General features: G+C 31.6%; 1 protein-coding gene and 1 long non-coding RNA gene across 10 annotated transcripts in view; one reads left to right on the top strand and one right to left on the bottom strand.

The window, feature by feature from the left end:
* Window positions 1–20726, bottom strand: part of LOC125857566 (uncharacterized) — a 71262-nt gene that overhangs the window by 17379 nt on the left and 33157 nt on the right. For 2 of the 9 annotated variants that reach the window (XM_049537178.1, XM_049537168.1), the window contains 6 exons: window positions 13357–13431; window positions 13164–13253; window positions 13011–13076; window positions 12835–12926; window positions 12690–12737; window positions 12083–12597 (listed from right to left, as the gene is read on the bottom strand). The exons of 2 other annotated variants lie outside the window; for them this stretch is intronic. In XM_049537178.1, the coding sequence (XP_049393135.1) occupies window positions 12480–12597; window positions 12690–12737; window positions 12835–12926; window positions 13011–13076; window positions 13164–13253; window positions 13357–13431 (489 nt within the window). In that variant the 3' untranslated portion in view covers window positions 12083–12479. Of the gene's footprint in view, window positions 1–12082; window positions 12598–12689; window positions 12738–12834; window positions 12927–13010; window positions 13077–13163; window positions 13254–13356; window positions 13432–20726 lie in introns of those variants that run through there. 5 more of the 9 variants (XM_049537173.1, XM_049537172.1, XM_049537174.1 and 2 more) reach the window with 5 other exon arrangements.
* Window positions 9446–11510, top strand: LOC125857568 (uncharacterized). Its single transcript, XR_007445685.1, has 2 exons — window positions 9446–9535; window positions 9801–11510. It is a non-coding gene; the product is annotated as an uncharacterized LOC125857568 (long non-coding RNA).

Genomic DNA, 20726 nt, shown 5'->3' with positions numbered 1-20726 from the left:
TTTCATCAACGAAAAACTCATTCATTATATTCCATCTTCAAACGTACAAATTACATCGAGAAATTTTACTAGCAAGTCAGCATCCATTGAATGTCCATTGAATGACTATGTATTACAACGAAGGAATATCAACTCAAACAGTTCTAAAAGACAAACAACAGAGAAAACTCGAAACGACAGTAATGATTCCGTTTCCATGGAAAAATTACTCAGGTCACGCCTGGGGTGCACCTCAGCCACATGAAGTGAAAGATCACCACTAGTATTATAAGTTGTTCCACAAAGAACACAATAGTGGGAGAAGTCCGGGTGAGAATGAAGGTTGTGAAACACAATCCCATGGGGAGGATTAAAATATACACCGGTATACTGACGATGGTAACAAGGGTAATTAAAAGATATACCGTTATGCAGATGATGGGCAAATTGGTAAGAAGAGAGTGCAGGATCCGGCTCAATGGTCAACATTGGTGGTGAAGGTTCTGATCCGAGCATGGGTGGTGCAGGTTCCGATCCAAGCATAGGATCCGGCTCATGAATCAGTGGATCAGTCCGCAGCATCTCAAACGGAACAGAAAGATTAGTCCCCCGTAGATCAAGATCCTCATACACAAACTTTTGATCAGATAAAGTCGATGTATCAGACGGAGCATCAGATTGATCCATGAAAGTGACAAGCAGAGGATCACGCGCCGCCGGATGTAGCGCCAGTGGTGGCGATGGATCAACATATTTCTGAGTCTTACAGAGAAGAAGATCGGTGTTTTTTTCCGGCATTTTTTTTTTCAGATGTGAGATCGTTAAACCTAACACATGAATATATATATGGAAACCATACCCCGTATCACTATTTTTGTTTTTGCCTCTCTTGTGATTCTAACCAAAGGGCATTTTGGTAGATATTCGTTAAGAAAAAAATGAGTTCAGTTTCCCTTGAAATTAAAGTGTTATATAAAGGACCTTCTGGAGAGTTCCTTATGATTCCCTGCTATTTATCATAGAATAATAATGTTCCCCTAACTAAGTTCGGTTTCAAAGATTTGTACCCTACGTAAACAACTTATTTAGAATATCAATGTACTTGAAGAACCAAACGGAAATATAACTAATGCATAGCTAGTTTATTAGATGTGATGCACACTTACTTGTCTGTTAGTACAGAGAGAGTGATGATCTTCAATCTAGTCTTGTTTTAAACCTAAATCTTATTTTCCTTTATCAACTTTTTCTTTGGGTTTGATTTGTTCTTAGATTTAGATTTATTAAATTCACATAGTAATATTGTTATTTTTATAACTAAGGATTAATTTTAGTTAATAAGATTTTAGCCATGTGTTTGCAATATATCACCTTAGATTTTAATTGTTGCAAAGATATTATTTATTAATAGGAAGATTTCAATTGCTTAATTCAAAATTTTTAAAATATTTCTGATAAACTGTAGATAGTTTTATTTATTTATTTATTTTTAACAATTTTCAATATTGTTTTAACGTAAATTTATATATTTAAGTTTGGTTTGGATCTATATATAGTTTTGTTTTTGAGTTTTTCTAATTCTAGTATAGTTGTTTAGTTCTAACTTCTAATAATTAATTTTCGGTAGAGCCGTCAATATGGGCTAGGCCCGTTGGGCTGGGCTGGCCTAACCCATGATTTGATAGGGTTGGGCTACGATTTTTGGAGCCCATTTAAGAAAAGAGTTTTTTAGCCCGGCCTAAATAAGCCTGTCGATTTGTGGGGCTTGAGAAATATGGATAGGGCCGGCCCGTGGGCCAAATAAAAATTAATTAAAAATAAAAATAAAATAGAGTACTAAAAATAACAGGAGTCTACACTCAAAATCTGTTTAAAGTTTGAAATATTACAATTTAAATACAAAATATGTTTATAAAATATGTACCATATAAAATAAAGTTCCTAAAATTTCTAGGGGATCACTACATAGGCCATAGCCTATGGAGGAATATTATCATAGTTTTTGTGTTTTATTATGATCATTGGAAAACAATTAGGTTAATATTTCTATTTAGCTATTTATGTTTTTACTTGAAATCAAAATTAATAAATATTATATAGATAACTTTATTTGTGTATTTGATTAACAAATAGTAACACTAGTCGATATTTATGATAATATTTTTAAATTATAATTTAATTTAAAAAATTATAAAAAATATATTTTTAAGAAAAGAGGGCTGACCCGGGAAAACCCATAGCCCACACACTTGTGGGATGGGCCGATCATTTTCTGGCCCATATAAAAAATGGGATGCCCGACCTGATCCGTCAAATTGCAAAGCCTATATGGATTAGCCCGGATGGGATGGGTCAGCCCATATTGACAGCTCTAATTTTCGGCAATCTCTTTGAAAGAAAACAATAATGGAATAAAACAGTTAGAAATTTGAATATCATTTTGAAGCAATTTGTTTGAACAAACATTTCACTTTGTCAAAATTGAATAGTGAGAATCTCAAATTTGAAAATACAGATTTTAATATTGTGTTGCCCTAATGGGCATCGTAGAAAGAAGAAATCATCAATTGATCATATCTCTTTTCTACAGGAAATTTACTTGCGTTTCGGTTTAGTCAACTACTTTGCATTAGGAAAAGTAAGATGTTATGCAAAAGTTGAAATCGAAATAATAAGATGTTACGCAAAAGTTAACAAAATAAATTAATCTTGAATGGTGATAAATTATACCAAAAGGAAAAGTATATTAAAAGAGACATGATGATACTTTTATATAATTTGATCAATTGATGTACATATGACAAAATTAGTATAATAAAAATTATAAAACAATAGCGAAATAATCTCCCATAAAAAATATATATTCCTTTCGTGACTATTATTTATTTAGTAAATATAATTCTTTTAATAAAAAAAACTATTTTCCCATTTATTTTATGATTAGTTAAGTGTGTTAATTCCTATTTTTTTGTCAATCAAATGTATATATAACTTGTCTTTTACGACTTACGAGAAATGATTTGCACCTAACCCCAAAAATAAAAAGTATTCCCCTGATTTAATACTATTTAGTGAATTCTTGAAGAAATAAAAAATACAGTTCAAAATATATGCATTATTCGAAAATTTTATTGGAACTACTTTTCGTATTTATTTTAAACTATTTTATGTAATCTAGTAGAATAATTTAAGAATAATAAGGTAATAATGATGCGTCAAACCCAACAATTGACTATCCAGTAGAGTAAAAAATTATGCCTAATTTTGGAAAAGAAAAATAATACTCCCACCACACCACGCGACACGCGGAGGACGATAGGAGTAAAAGCGTTGGCAAATGTAAAATTCCAATGGTACTTTAAATTGAATTGGAACGCTGTCCACCGAATTTTGGGATTTTCCCCTTTTTTTTTTTGGAAAAATTTCGCATATAGTCATTTAAAATAGTTTAATTACGTTTCATAACTATAGTTTGTTAATTACGATTCATAACTACTATGTTATAGGAAGAAGAGTGGCGAGCGAGATTGAGAGAGGGATGAGAGAGGTGGGCGAGAGAGGACAGATAGTGAAAATTGTATATGTATATCGGTTAGACAATTGTATATATGTAACTATTATACATATGCATTTGTATATCTGGCTAGTGAGATTGAGAGAGGGAGGAGAGAGGCGAGTGAGATTGGGAGAGGGAGGAGAGAGGCGAGCGAGACAGAGTAGTAATTCGTATGATTCGCATCTCGTTTGTATAATTTGCATGTTTTTGTATAATGGAGTAATATAAAGTCCAAAATTATACAAATATGATAAGACTCAAAATAATGAATTGATACAAACATAAACATATGAACTTTAAACAGTTATACAAATTACATTATATAAATTATATTATACAAAATTTGAAAACTACATGTTTATACAAACTTTAAAAAGTTATACACAAAAAGATTGAATGTATATGGTGATAAAACTGAAAAAAAAAACCAAAGGAAATCATAGTCATATACAAATACAAACCATCGTATACAAATACAAATCAAACGAAGAATTGTTAGTTGTGAATTATACAAATGTGGCGAATTATAAAAATGTGGCTAATTATACAAACTCGAAGTCAGCTCACGTAATTAATGGTTAATGTTAGTCGTGAATGGTAATTATAGCAAACTATAGTTATGATGACTAGAGTTGTCAATATGGGCTGGCCCACCCCATCCGGGCTAACCCATACAGGCTTTGGAATTTTACGGGTCAGGCTAGGCTAGTCCATTTTTGGTGTGGGCCAGAAAATGGTCAGCCCAGCCCACACCTCTTTTCTTAAAAGTATATTTTTTATAATTTTTTAAAATTAAATTATAATCTAAAAATATTACCATAAATATTGACAAGACAATATTACATGGTATTAGTGTAACTGCTTGTTAATCAAATCCATAAATAAAAATATCTTTCTAATATTTATTAAGTTTGATTTCAAGTAAAAACATAAATAGCTAAATAGAAATATTTTCCAATGATCATAGTAAAATACAAAAACTATGACAATATTCCATAGGCTACGACCTATGTAGTGATTCCCTAGAAATTTTAGGGAGTTTTTATTTTATGTAGTACATATTTTATAAATATAATTTATATTTAAATTGTAATATTTTCAAACTTTAAACGGAATTTGAGTTTAGATTCTTGTTATTTTTAATACTCTATTTTATTTTTAATTTCTAATTAATTTTATTTGGCCCACGGGGGTATATGCCCTTCACTCTAACGGAAGATTAAATAGGGACACGTGGCGCAATCTTATTCATCAATCTGATGTCGGGTCGGTGGATAAGATTATGACACATGTATGTTTGTTAGTTTAAAGGGCATATATGCTCTAGTTTTTAAACGACAGGGGCACCTATGTCCCAAAAGTATGACGGAGGGTATCTGCATACCATTTACGATAGTTCGGGGTATATTTATCTTTTTTTCCTATATAATATATAGAGTCTACAACACACATGTCGGCGAGGACATGTGTGCTTCTTGGAATCATGTGTATATATAAATAAATAAATATATATATATATATATATATATATAAATAAGAGAACTATAGGTCTGTCCGCCTACTTGGCGGGACCAAAAATCAGGATTTCTTTTTAATTTGTTTATTTTCAAAACTAGTTTTTCATGAAGAGTTGCGACTTTTATGAAGAGTTGCGACTTTTATGAAGAGTTGCAACTTTTATGAAGAGTTGTGGCTTTTATAAAGGGTTGTGACCTTTCTAAATGGTTGTAACTTTTTTAAAGAGTCGTGACATTTCCCATAAGACACTAAGCATTTGTTCACACTACCCTTTATTGTCTATGAATTGAGGGATTTCCTCTCATTTTAAAACAAAAAAATTCTAAACTTCTTCTTCTTTTGCACAATTAAATATTAGTGAACTTTGCTCCTGTTGAATGGCTCACTGACACCGTTATTTTGTATCAATACATTGGTGAATAAAATTGCCCATCTTGAGAGGATCTATTCCTTTAAACCTCGGGCACTAGAGGGAAATAATTTTGTTAATTAAGGGGACATTATGCATTCAGTGACCTCGATTTTTTCCTTTCTTTTTTTATTCTATTGTTACAAATCTTGGTATGTTTTTTTACAATCAATAATTTATGCTTATGTCATTAGTTGATTTTTTTTAGCACATACTTTAAACTTTGATGTTTACATTTCCCCAAAGTTATTGTTATAAATATTTGTTAGTACACATTAAATAACACATGTTACTTGTGTATTCACACAAGTTTTCTCTACTGAAATTGTTGAAGGTACAATAAAAATTCCTTAAAGATCTATACTACCATGTCTTGGAAACAAAATTTAAAATTTGGTATGACTTTTGAGAAAAATTGTGACATTTGTGAAAAGTTGTGACATTTGTGAAAAGTTATGACTTTTATGAAGAGTTTTGACTTTTCTAAAGAGTGGTGACTTTTTCATAAGGTTATGACTTTTAAGAAGGGCTAAATAAGATCCTGATCTGTGAGGGCGTCACATAGGCGGGTCTAAGATTAAGTTGTGTTTTTTTATGAAGAGTTCTGACATTTCTAAAGATTTACGATTTTTATGAAATGTTGTGACTTTTCCTTAAGATTGTGACTTTTAAAAAGGATTAAATAAGAATCCTGATCTTTGAGGGAGCCATATAGGCGGGTCTTAGATTCATTTTTATATATATAAGAAATATATTATGTTCGTTACTACGTAATCTTGTATGTAAGATAATATATCGTTTTAGTTTTAATAATTTATAGGTTTCAAGTATTATTTTATAAATTTTGTGATATTAAATTTTTGCACGAGGTATGGATAATTTACTAGTTACATTATCAATAATGGATATTTTAGTCATTTGAATTTTGAAGGTTTAAGAACAATTTTTAATAATTTATATTCTTTTTAGAAATTGCAAAAAATGTACCAATGACAATAATTAATTCTATAAAAAAAAAATTAAAAAAATTATGGTTAAATTAGAATTTGATTGTCTTTCCAAATTTTATTTGCATCACATAAATTGGGGCAAATGAAGTAACATATACTATTTGAATTTTTGAAATAACTAAAAAGTACTATAAAACACAATAAGTAATAACTTAAAAATTTAAAAGACATAAAATATTTGATTAATTCTTGAAATTCCATAGGTGCCACATAAATTGGAGCAGAATGAGTTACATATATTATCTGAAAATTAAGTAAAAAAACTATAAATCACTATAATTAACTTAAAATATTTACAAATTATATTTTTTTAAAATAGATCGACTTTCAAAATTTCATTTATATCACATAAATTGAGACATAAAGTATAGCGTAATATATATTGTACCCATGCTGATATAGACTCCAATGTCTAGTATACTGAAAGAAATCTATAAGAGTCTATCGTGTGAATATTTTACGACAAGAATAAAATAAAAAGCTATCAAAAATTTAATTATGAATTATTTCGATATCTTATTTATGAATTATGATTTACTCATATAATAAAACTAATAAATTTAGCAGCGCTATGCGCGATGTCTTTTTAATCTTCAATTCCAAATAAATTAGATGATAAATTTTAGCTCTTAGATGTGTAATTCATGATTCATGGATTTCATTTTATCCAAAAATAAAAAATAAAAAATTCTTAAATTATGACCATATAATACCTATTCTTTAATAATGCATCTAGCGTCCTAGGTATTTAAATAAAATATTTGATAAAGTAAATAAATGAATAAAGAAGATATATACACACATACCTCTGAATCTCTCATTCAATATATTAAACAATCAAGAATATTAATAAAGAAAAATTAAGGCAACAACACATTTAAAGCTCAAATAAAAGAGGTTTAATATATAACCATAATCATCTATAATAACCATTCTTGATCCCTTTTAATTTGGGTTAATAAAAGAAAATTATTAAATTACAATAGAAAAAAAAAAGCGGTTAAATTTATTGAGCATCTTGCTTATTGTGAATTTAGATACTTACAATTCTTTTTTTTTTAATACTGGTCATGCATTTGAATTCAATTCATACACTAACATTTTTATTATTAACAAAGAATTCAAAGAGTAATTCCATTTGAAATGTAAAATTGAAATAACATAATGTGAATTTCATCTTCTTTTTTTTAGAAATTACTATGAAAATTTGCAGCTGTTATATATAGGTGTCTTATATACATATGAAGATGCCAAATCAACACCTGGTCATTTTCCTACCAAAGAGGAAACACCATTCTTTCTTATTGGCATTAGAAAAAAGTCAATTTTTTTAATCTCATAAATATATCTACTTATAAATTTCATCTTATTATTATAACTATATATTATAGAGCATATCATACAAATAAACGTATGCAACTAATGTTATTTATAAAAAAATTAAATAAGTAAAATATAAACTTCAATTACCATATTAAAAATATATTATGATTGAAAGTTGGAGAAAATCTTGCCATACACAATAGTTAAACAAAACATAAAAGAAATTTTTTTAGTTTCTCATTTTTTTCTCACAGTTGATCATGTCTTAGAAGAATTTTTGTGCTCTTGTTATGGCAAGGGTATTCTTAATCAATTTCAACTCCTATGATTATTCATCACAAATTAATTTTTTCTTAACCTATTGGAGAGATTATATCAAGATCAACATTTACAAATCTAACCTCTAATAAATTAAACTTTCATTTAGTACAATAAAAAAAAAGGAATAACATAATCTATATACTACTATATTTAATCGAGATCTTTACGAAATTTTTACAATTTTACAGTATAGACGATTCTAATGCTAATACTATTTACAAAAAATCAAAGTAAACTTTTTTCTATTTTTGTTTGCTTGATTTAATTGAACAAAATTTCATTAAAAACAAAAAGTACAGAAGAAAAATTTTCTTATTTCACGTCAATCAAATGTTTTTTTTAACCCTCCCTAGGAGCTCCCACGCCTTTTTGCTCCCTTGGTGACTCGAACTCACAACCTTTGGATTGAAAGTGAGGGGTGCTTACCATCCGAGCAACTCATTCTTCCTTCTTAAAATTCTTTTGCGAAACATTTGTTCTTCTTGTAGGTTTGTTAAATTCCGGAAACTTCCCCTTGATCATCTTTTCTATCACTCCAATAGCAATTATTACGTTTTCTGTAGAAAACAACACACAAAATTAAATTGATAGAAATGAGATGAAGTGTTGAGATAATGAAAAAACCTGAACCAAAAAGACAAAAATAGTAAATAAATTAAATATGAATCAGTATATGTTAAAGAAATTGAAAGGAAAGAAAATGAAAACAGTAATGTCTACCTTGAAATGTTTACTCGAACAAACAAACCTAAACATAATATTTATATATTTTTCAATGCTCATTAATGACATAACATTTGGAAATAGAACAGAAAGGGCGGAAAAGGCAATTAAGAGAATTAATGACAAATTAAAAACGGCAAAAGCATTGAAGTAAAATAGCCTTAAATATTATGTAACAGCCATACAAATTAATCCTCATAATAAGTAATTAACTAAAATTAATATATGCAGCGGTTTATGGTTCTTCAAATACCATGAATATAGTGAATTTTAATCAGAAAAATAATTTTAAAAACTAAAAAATTGACCAAAAGATAAATACTAATTCTGGTCATAGAGAGGTGCCACATAAGTTCTTCTATATCCAGCTTTATTATTATATATAGATAGATTGCATAAAAATTGAAAGAAAAAATGATAGATTCTACAATGTGTGTCAAATTTTCATGTTAACAAAAAAAAATACAACTTAAAAATGCAAATTACACATCTAAATAAATTTCAACTAATTATCAATTTAATATCATATCACTACTTTTATCCAAATTACATATCTAAAGGAATTTAAACGTCATATCAATTTAATTTTATATCGCAATTTCAGATTATTGATCAAGTGTAATAAGATGTACATTTTTATACTTGAGAGTTCCATTTCATCTCTCGCTTTCATGCTCAGGTGAGTTGATCATCAAGGTCAGTTTTTCCCCCCTCTATCACTTAATTTCAACTGCTACTTATCGGAAAGATTAATTAAATTCAACGCCGGCAGGCGGTAGCTATATAAAAATAAAAATTAAATGGTATCTTGTATGCCCTAGATGTGAATTGAAACCAGTAAATTCGTTATTCATTGTATTGATTTTGGATGAAAATGTTTAGTTTTCCCCTGAATTTGATGGGATTTCGTTTGATTCAGTGTATAATTTGTTTATGAGTTTTCTTGAATTGTTGTAATCAGATGAAAATAGGAGAGGGGACAGAGAAGTTATCTTCTATGGTCACCTCTTCTTGTGATCCACTGGGTGATGAGTTATTGCAAGGTCAGTGGTCCAGGGAAGAGACGGATCACAAGGGTATTGAAAAGTGATTAGATTTATATGGAAGCATGGATGAGAGTGAATTTATAGACAGTATGGATATGGGTGAGGAGTGGATTGGATAGGTTAGTCAACTGCAAAATACGAGTGAAAATTGTGATAAATTATTTGTATCAACAAATTCTTGTGAATCTGCAGAAAATAAGAATAGTGAACTAGTTGGGAAAGAAATTGAAAGCTTTGGGATTAGTGGCGGTTCATTGGAAATCAGATCTATGGGGATTGATGATGGTTTGGAGTTGTTTTTTTTTTTTTTTACCCTCCCTAGGCGCTCCCACCCTTTTTGCTCCCTTGGTGACTCGAATTTGCAACATTCGGATTGGAAGTGAGGAGTGTTTACCATCCGAGCAACTTTCTCTCGTCATTTGGAGTTGTTTAGAGATGTTAAAACCATGGGAGGGAGTTTGGAAGGATCAGGCATGCAATCTGGTGTAGAAATCGGTGGAGGTGAGTTTGTAAGATGTTCTAATGAAAGTGTGACATCATCAAAATTTGAGCATTCAGATGGCGAGGACTCAATGTTTTGAGGAAGCACTAATGATGAGAAGAACATTAATTCTTATTATGGAAGAGAGTTACAACGTTCTCTTGAAGAAAATGACAAGGATGAAAATAAGTTGGTTATGGGTTCGGCAATAGCCTTTGGTTCAGACGATTGGAACGATTTTGTCACGCTCCGAGCCTACACCCTGGGCGGGACTGGCACTCGAAGACCATTGTTGGCCTCAAGCGAACCCTTGGTCTGGCTTACTGACTCGGCGGAAGACTCTAAGCATTATTACAATGATCAAATGAACTTGCTCAAATAGCTTAATAAAATAACTTGGAATGTTTAAAAGTCAAACATTCAACTTGGTCAAAATGGCAACTCAAGTCTTAACATCTGAAAGATAATGTAAGGACAACTGACTGCTAACTGTCTATGAAGCCTCTAAAACAAAGAGGGATGTCGAGACAGGACCCCTGATCATCCTAACATCTGAAAGACTAGAAAGCAAATAAAAGGAGTCATCCGGAATGCAAGAAGGCTCACCAACAAACCCTTGAGTGCTCAAACTGGATCAACGAGACGTTGGGTGCTGATCCTGGTTACCTGCGTCTGCATCATAATACGAGTAAGGGGCTTGTGGTACTCAATTTAGACCGGAGCTAGAGGGAAATATAAGTAGGGGCAACCACAGTGAGAGCAGTGTGGGGAATCTCTCCTTGGCCTTGCCAGGAAAGAAGGCAGACCTCAGTAAGGGGCTTTTTTCTAGAGTATTCTCGAAGGTAAGATCACTGAAGTCTAGTGAGGGTGGAGAACAGCGGCCTGAAGATAAGAGTACTGTTATTGTAATGGGCTCATTGCCTCTGGCCAACCTCTGAATACCTGTACATATATTCATCCTTGTATTTTGCGTTGCAAGAAAATCATGTGAATTGAAGCTTGTGCTTTAGCTAAGACCTGTAAGAATTGCTTATTCATTCCCTGTTTGTGTCTCTCCATCTTATTTGGTCCTTTTGTATTTTCCTTCATTTGACTTGTATTCTTTTGTAATAATGTTTCAGAAACAAGGGTGATTTTTTCTTCTCTCTGTGATCATTTTCTTGTATAACAGCCAAAACTTCTGATATAACTGTACTTTTTGTGAAGTTCAAGAAGCTCAGCATTCTTTGGTTTTGCCAACACGTCATGACATAACTTTAGTTTGTATGAATTTGAAGAGTGCAACTTATCCTACTTATGATGGTCTTTACTGTATGCACTATGCAGTGAGGAATTTGTTCTACCTTTTGTCTATGCCTTTGTTTTGGCTTTGACGTTGGAGTAGTTGGTGTCTGCATATATGTGATAACACGAGTAAAACCAGGGAAATGAGCAAGGATTTAACTTTACACTGGAAGTGTGTATTAAACTTATCAATATACTTGTAACTTGCTTTATTTATCAGGTTTACTAAATTCACTTTTGTGGGGCATGAAAAAGAGTTATCTGATGCTTTCTTTTGGTGTTTCTCATAAAATAGAAAAAGTTATATTAGTAACATTCCACACCTTTAATCAGTTCAGTTTTGACTGAAGATGCTTTTTGTTTCCCAACATATAGCTACTTACCCACTAGAAAAGTGGAGATCTTCAACAGAAGAATGAACCATTCACTATCTATACAGCTTTCTCATTGTCGGCATGTTCATTGTATTTGATATGAGAGTGTAAACATGTTGCATATATATATATTGAACAATAAATTATATGTATGAACTATTGATATCTGTTTTTTTTTTTCATATTTAGGCTACATATATATCTTGCAAACACAAAACTCTATCCCTCTAATCTCTTTTTGTATATTTACTGCTATTTTGCTACATAAAGTAATACTATTGTGTTTCCTTTACTTGTTATCCGTTTTTCCTTTTCTGGGGAAACGAGGACCAAATACCAATGTTGTATTGTTCAAAAAATGAACTCATGTTGCCTTTTCTGCTATTTGTTGTAATCTTTTCTCATTTTCCCTTGACAGTTAGCTGCCTTTAAGGCATAAAAATTCCTGTTTAGCATCATCCTGCACACTGATAAGAGTGAGGAAACCATTTCTTTAACAAATGGTGTTTGAGCTTCATGACCAAAACAAAAATGCCATAGCATGGTATGTGCATCACCGCCACCGATGAATACCTGAAATTTCAATCAGAAGAGGAGCTCATTTTCTTGAATCATAAGTTTCTTATAGATCAAAATTTGCAGTAGACATTAAACAAAATGCATACCACAGAGGAGAAAATGAAGATGACAGATCAAGAAATGGATAAGGCCACCTGTTTACAAAATAAGACCAGTATTCATTAGTTGTTTCAAACAGATAATACTTAAAATGTACTAAATACAACTGGTGGAAGAACAGTGTTTTTTTACCATATTGACATACAAGCATGGACTGCCCATTGAAAAACAACATAAACTGCTGTCCACAGAAAGAAATATCCAATTCGAAACCAAGGGAAACGCTGAAATTCATCGAAAATTATAAGAATTACTCAACTTATGAAGATGATTTTTGAGACCAAATGAGAAAAGTTGGTTCAACTTACCAAAGAGTTGAGAGCTGTATCACCAAGTAGAAACACTACATTGATCGAATGCATGTTTATTATCCACTACAACATAAATGTAACATCAATTAGAAACACGAAACATCTCTGAACTTTATCCACTATAACAGTAAAGTCACATAGAATACTTACAAAGTTTAAATTATAACCCCTTATGGTCAGAAATGGAACAAGTATGAACCAGAAGACGCAGTCAGTAAGCGTTACTGCTCCTGCATTCATCTTTCATAACATAAAAGGAAGACAAAAGTTAGTAATATGCAAAACTTGTGCATTCATTGTCATAGGATAAAACACAATCTTTTTGACTACTCGTCGATTTTACCTGGAAAATTATCTGAAAAACATATCCCCAGAAATCAGCAATTTGGCGAGAACTCTGTTCTGCATTTCCCATTCCCTGTTTTGCAGCATTTGAACTAGTGCTACTTTCTACATTCATAGACAATCTTCGCGAACTATACTCAATATCTTGCCTCTCGTTACCAACTTTATTGTGATACTGATAACATCCATACATTGAGAGCACAGATCCAAGCTAAATTCATATAACAAGAAATCGGGAGTAAAAAATACAGAACAAAAAAAAAAAAAAAAATTGACTTCAACTTCAATGTTGCTGCTATTACTTACCCCAAAATAAATTGTGATCAATGTGAATGTTCACCTGTTCAGTAGCCAATACAATATATAAGCACATTTTGAAGATTCATAAATCATAATCATTTGTATAAACATACTTACTGTGTATAATAGTAAAAGAGTTCTCCTCCATCAACAACAACATTCATGATTAACAATAACAAGAGGATTAAAAACGCAACGACTCCATATCCAAGAAGCCAACCAGGATGTATAGTTTTAAGACATGGTTTCCAAACTTCATCTTCGTACAAAAGTCCAGGAGAGTCTTTCTCCTCTTCTCTCCTCCTATTTCTCGAACCGCGAGGTCCTTCATACTTTGTTATAAGAATTGATGCAAAAATCCAAATGGAACACAATGTAACCCTCCAATTCAACCAGTAATTTGATGTTGTTGTATCAACTGTCATAGCTAGTTGCCATGAATTTTTTGGTGCTCCTGTTAGAAAACTCATTGTATCACAACAAAATTGCCCAAAGGGTCCAGAAAAAAACACAACACTACAGAATGTTCTTTTTTTTATACTTTACTTTTTGTTCAAAAGAATTTGAATACATACAAAGAATTGAAATCCCAAAAAATACCAAATTTGATTAAAGATTATATATAATGAAACTGTAAGTATGATATTGACACTATATACATTTGATATGTGAAAGTAAACAGAGATTCCAAACTTTCAGCATGCATTTGCACAGAAAGATATGTTGAAAAAATAATTTTAATATAATGTTTTGAAATAAAAAGTGGTAAAAAAGAAGGCAAGTTCTTAATTGTAAGCAAAGGAAAGTTAGCATACTTACAGGTGATGTGTAAGAATAAATGCTTTGCTTCTTTGCTTTGGAGGAATCGATTTTTATTTATTTTTTAACACAAGAAATAAATAAAATTTGAAAAAAGGAGAATAGAGAGTGAACAAAAAGAATGGTGTTCTTTGAGTCTTTATTTTGTTATCCTAATAGGATTTGCCTAATGGGATTAGTCACTAGTCTATAATCCAATATGCCCATGCAAATTAAATATGAAATTCTTAGACATATAGGATATTTACTGTTTTTTTTTTTTAGTTTTATGGTATTCCAAGTGTAACCAACAAGCACAAGACTCTCGGGCATGGAGGAGAGCTATGCAAGATGAACTAGATATGATCGAGAAGAACCTAAAAATCGCAAGGTGATTGGTGTAAAATGGATTTTCAAGACAAAATTCAATCCTGATGGAACAATTTGCAAACATAAGGCTAGATTGGTGGCGAAAGGATACGCACAACAATATAGTGTGGATTACCAAGAAACATTTTCTCCTGTAGCAAGGTATGATAGATTCAAGCTTATTCTTGCATTTGCATCTCATAGTTCGGCAGATTCATCAACTTGATGTCAAATCAGCTTTTTTGAATGGTTTGCTTGTTGAAGAGATCTAGGTAGAGCAACCTGATGGTTACTCAATTCCTGGAAAAGAGGATCAAGTTTATCTCTTAACGAAGGCCTTGTATTGCCTAAAACAAGCCCCAAGGGAATGGTATAAGAGGATGGACAATCTTCTCATCCAACTTGACTTTAGTAGAAGTCAAAGTGAAGCTACTTTGTATGTGAAAGTCATTGCATGTGAGTCCTTAATTATCTCAATTTCTGTGAATGACATGTTTGTGACAGGAAGCAAAATTGAACTAATCCAAAGGTTCAAAGATGAAATGGAGAAAATCTTTGAAATGACTGATCTTGGAGTCATGAAGTACTTCCTTGGCATGGAAGTGTTGCAGTCCAGTTATGAAATTTTCATATGCCAGCAGAAATACATTTCGGATATTCCAAGCAGGTTCAAAATGCAAGATTGCAAACCTGTAAGTACTCCAATCTCTACTAGTGTGAAACTTGGCAAGGATGAGGATTCCGAAAAAGTGGATAATAGTATGTATAGAAGCTTAATTGACAATCTTCTATATCTAACCGCAAGCAGACATGTCATTCTCTTTGTTGTAAGTTTTCTCTGTAGGTTCATGCATTCGCCTAAAGACACACATTTCACAGCGGCTAAAAGAGTGTTGAGGTATATTAAAGGAACCAACAAGTTTGGAACTTTTTTCCTAATATCTGACAAAGTAACTATGAACATGATCGGGTACTCTTCTAGTGATTGGGGTGGCGGAGTTGACGATTCCAAAAGCACCTCTGGATATATTTTCTGTTTGGGGACAAATTGTTTTAGTTGGAGCTCTAGGAAACAAGAAACTACAACTCAATCAACAACAGAAGCTAAGTACATAGTTGTTGCATCTACTGTGAATCAACCTATCTGGCTAAGGAAGATGGTGAAGGACTTGGGCCATGAACAAACATAAGCTACCAAGATTATGTGTGACAACAGTTCAACAGTTTCAATCTAAAAAAATCCAGTGTTTCATGGTCGAACTAAGCATATCAAAATCAAGTTTCATTTTATTAGAGAAGTCCAACAATCTAATGAAGTGTTGCTTGTTCATTGTTCATCTGAGAACCAGCTAGCTGACATTTTCACTAAGTCATTGCCAAAGGAAAGGTTTGAAGATCTAAGGCAAAGAATTGGTGTTTGCCACAAAAATGCCAAGGAGTAGTGTTAGACAATTGGCATTGTTTCCAGCTTATTATTTTTTACTGTTTTTTTAGTTATTTCAGTTTAGAGCTCTCTATTTTTTAGCTAGACTTGGAGTGTGTTTGGATTGACTTAAAAATTAGTCAAACCTACTTTTAAGTCAGTTTTTTACTTTTGAAAATGTTTGACAAATATAAAAAATAACTTAAAATAAGTTTAAAATGACTTAAAATAAGTTACGAAGTGTTTGATAAGGTAAAAAATGACCTAAAATAAGTCAAAAATGACTTAAAATAAGTCGGTAACCAAAAGTAGGTCTCCCCCTACTTTTTATTTTTTGACTTAAAAGTCATTTCAGTTTAACTTTTTATTTTTGACTTAAAAACTATTTTTTTAAGCCAATCCAAACGGTTCAACTTAAGTTGCTCAATTTTCTGAAGTTAGTGGCCGCTTTATGGCTGTTAGTGACACGTGTTCTTATTTAGTTTTAACATCCACTTTGTAAGTGGCTACTAGATATAGGAAATTGTTAGGTTTTTCCTTGTATAAATTCAGATCTTCTGCAAATTAATATATAGCTGGAATTTCATAAGTTCACTCTATTTTTATTCTTCAAATCAGTTTCTTTGGTGTTTCTGTTTTAACAGAATGAAGAGACAAGATACTTCAATCTATCTTTGATGCTACCTTGCGATTCACCTAAACACTGGTGAGATCTGAGCACCTAGTAACGCAATTTGAGTGCGGAATGAGCCTATGATCTTGGGCTTTGATACCTTGTAAGCTCTATTAATGGAGATTAATACATTGCTAACTTGCAGAAGAAATGGATGAGAAGATATTTTGAGAGACCACAAAATTACTGTTACATTGAATTGGCCCAGCTGACTATTATATTCATGTAGCTGATTATTTATAGTTCAGCTTATACACATTCAACTAACTAACTAACTATGTACAGCTGAACCTTCTCTAACAACCTAACTGATTCACGCCATATGGCTTGTACAGTGAACTTCACAAATACAATTCACGTTTTTTAAAATAATTTGTGGGATTAAAATTTCATCTTATTGTGTTATTCTGGTGCCCTGTTTCAAAGAAAAATAAAAGTGTGAATGAGTATTGATCAGTTGCAGTGACATGTTTGTCTAGTCCCAAAGATGTTGAATGGAGCAATGGAACAAATCCAGTAAGTGTGGAAGGAGTGAACATTTTCGCGGTGTACATGTATAGACAGAAGAAACTAAAGCTCTTAAAATTGTCCGAAAATGTGGAGATTACTTTTCAGCCTTTCGACTATGAGATCTTAACAGTCACACCTATAGCTGCGTTGTAGTGCAGTTTACCCCAATTAGATTGGTGAACATGCTCAATTCTGGTGATGCAATCGACTCTCTTGTCTACGACAACAGCAATGAGGAGGAAGAAAGTTCAGTAAGCATTGGAGAAAGATGGAGTGGTGATATGAGGGTGTTTGCCTCTGAGAAGCCGTCATCGTGTACAATCGATGAAGTCTCTGTTGATTTTAGTTACGAAGATCATATGGTCACAGTTCAAGTTCCATGGCCTAATTATTCAAGATTGTCTGAAATTAAGTATGTTTTCTGAATCAACAAATCAGGAAAATTAAAATTATACTCCACTTAATATCGAAAGCTTTAATACTATGATTTCGTTGGCTGAGGCATCATGATTTTTCTACATCAAGTTTAATTAATATTTGATACAAGGCACCATTTTTTTTCCTTTGAAGTTCTCCAATATTCCTTGAACTATAATTACATTGTTTGAGACATGATGATTTTTAAGGAAGCTATATTATGTTTGACTAATTAATGAGTATACTAAAGAAGGTTTTAATGTGAGCAACAATTATTTTGTAATCACTTTTTAGGTAGAATTACACAATTCAATGGGTTGTATTGTCGTAGACTAGTCACATTTATTTATTTTAGGTATAAGATGTAGTAGGTTTGGTTAATTGATGTTGGGATAGTCCTCATGGATAAAACAATTTTAACAAAGAGATAACGGAGACCTCGGTAATGTTCCACTAATTTTGGACGTAAAAGTAAAGGTGAAAACCTCTCAGGACCTTAAAAGACCTAATGATTGGGGTACGTACATGATAAGTTTTTTGTTCAGGTGGATGATTTTAGAAGTTTAATTAACCTTATCGAAAAATGTCAATCTAGTAGAATGTAGATTGTAATTTGTTAGCATACAACTAGATGTTAGTTCTATGATGTATAAATATGTATAGTATTACATATTTGTATCATCCAAAGACATGTCACTATGATGAGAGCCCAATTTTTATGAGTTATTGCCTGTTCAATAGAATGAATTATTAAGCAATTTCATACCCATACTAAAAAGATAGGGAGAAATAACAATAAACTTAACACAAGTAGCATTAACATTCCATGAAAAATTAACATAAATTGCAGAAAATAACAATAAAGTTTAATATAAATTGGAGAAAATAACAATAGTGAATTACTAATCATAAATTAGTAGCTAATACTATAATTGCACTAGCTAGCATAAAATAATATGATAATTAATATTACGGAAAAGGGTCAAAATTGTTCCGAACTATGCGAAATAGACCACTTATATCCTCCTTTACATTTTGAGCTCAAAATTAAAATACCCTCACTGTTATCTCTAGAGACCATAAATACCTCTCAAAAGTTAACAATTCAAATTTTTAAGGACATGGCAAGTCATGTGTGACTGATCCTTCCACCTAAGCTGCCAACTAAGATTACCATTAACTTTTTTTTTAATCTGAATCTCCTAAAATTGTATTAATCCAACAAAAAACAAGAACAAAGTTAAAATCATCTAGCCTATATTCCTCTCATACATACGGAAGACGATACATATATGTTATACAAAAATCATCCTACCAAGTCTAACCCTAAATCAAGTAAGCAACGAAACTTGATCGATCATAGCAGCCCGAGGAAACCAAGTAACACGAGCCAAACAATGTGAATCAACAATAGCGCTTGACCTGTAACTGGAGCAGAACCTCCGTTTCCTACCTCGCAGATCCCTGCTTTCACAACACGATGTCCCTGATTTCCACTAACTCATTCTTGTTAACCCATCAATTCATCCTCCCAAATCAAACCCTATTTTTGAGAGAAAATTTTGATGCATTTTTTACAGAAAACAACTCGTCACTTTGAGAAAGTCAAACTTTTTGAGGCTGACTTTTAAAAAAATATGTTATCTCTGGTTTTAAACAAGAAAAATATGTTGATGCCATAGCTGATAGCCCTTATGCTTGACAAATGTGGTTTTTCCTTAGTTGATATTTAAGATTCAGTAGCATCCCTTAGAAGAATTGAAAGATATGTTTTGAACCTTTCAAAATTTAGATTGCTTTAATTCGTACAATAATCAAACAAATATTGGAGAACTAAAAATTGGGTTAGAAAATACTAGAGGTAGTGTTTCCATAATGTAAAGGAAATTTCGCATCCCAGATATTGCTGATTTGAAAAGATGAATTGATATTTAGCAGGAATGAGTTGGTGGAAATCCTATAGTTGGCTGGTTAGGTGGAGAGATCAGTTCACATGGCTTGCCACGTCATTAACAATTTGGGTTATTAATGATCAAGAGGTATTTGTGGTCTTTATGAATAACAGCGGAGGTATTTTTTATCTCAAAATGTAACGGAGGATATAAGTGATCTTTTCGCATAGTTCATGGGCAATTCTTACTAATCACTATAAAACTAGTATTTTTTCTTTATATATAAAACCAAGTAAAGTAAAAAAAAATTAAATAATGATGATTCAGGGTGTGTTTGGTATGAAGGAAAATGTTTTCCTGGAAAACAAGTAGATTTTTTACTTATTTTCTCATGTTTGATTGGTAAGTAGAAAATATTTTTCGGAAAAGATTTTTAGTGTTTGATTTATGAATGAAAAATGTTTTTGAGAAATATCTTTTATTTTTACTAGAGTAGAAAATAATTTTTGAAATTGAAAAAATATTTTTTAAAAACAAACTTAATTTTTTTTTTTTTGGGGAGGGGGGTGGGGGGTGAAAAAATAAACCTGCAATGCTTGAATTAAGTTTAATCGAATCTCAAATGAAAATATTGTACACTAAGGGTGTGGTTGGTATGAAGGAAAACATTTTCCGGAAAATGTTTTCCAATTTTCTCATGTTTGGTTGGGTTAAATGTTTTGGAAAATGTTTTTCAAATCAACTCATTTTCCTCAAATTTAAGGAAAATGACTTCCCTTCAAAACTTAAGGAAAACATTTTCCAAAACTCTCTTTCAACTTCCAATTTTAAAAAAAAATTGTTGAAAAAATCAATTTATTTTGTTTCTACCCTCAAACCAGCCCCCCAACCAACCCTACCCCTACCACCCCAAAAAAAAATTTAAGTTTGTTTTTAAAAAATATTTTCAACTTCAAAATTTCATTTTTTCACGCTACCCTTGACCC

Source organism: Solanum stenotomum, chromosome 3, assembly GCF_019186545.1.
Source record: "Solanum stenotomum isolate F172 chromosome 3, ASM1918654v1, whole genome shotgun sequence".
Taxonomy (NCBI): domain Eukaryota; kingdom Viridiplantae; phylum Streptophyta; class Magnoliopsida; order Solanales; family Solanaceae; genus Solanum; species Solanum stenotomum.
This window is presented reverse-complemented; position numbering and strand designations above follow the sequence as displayed.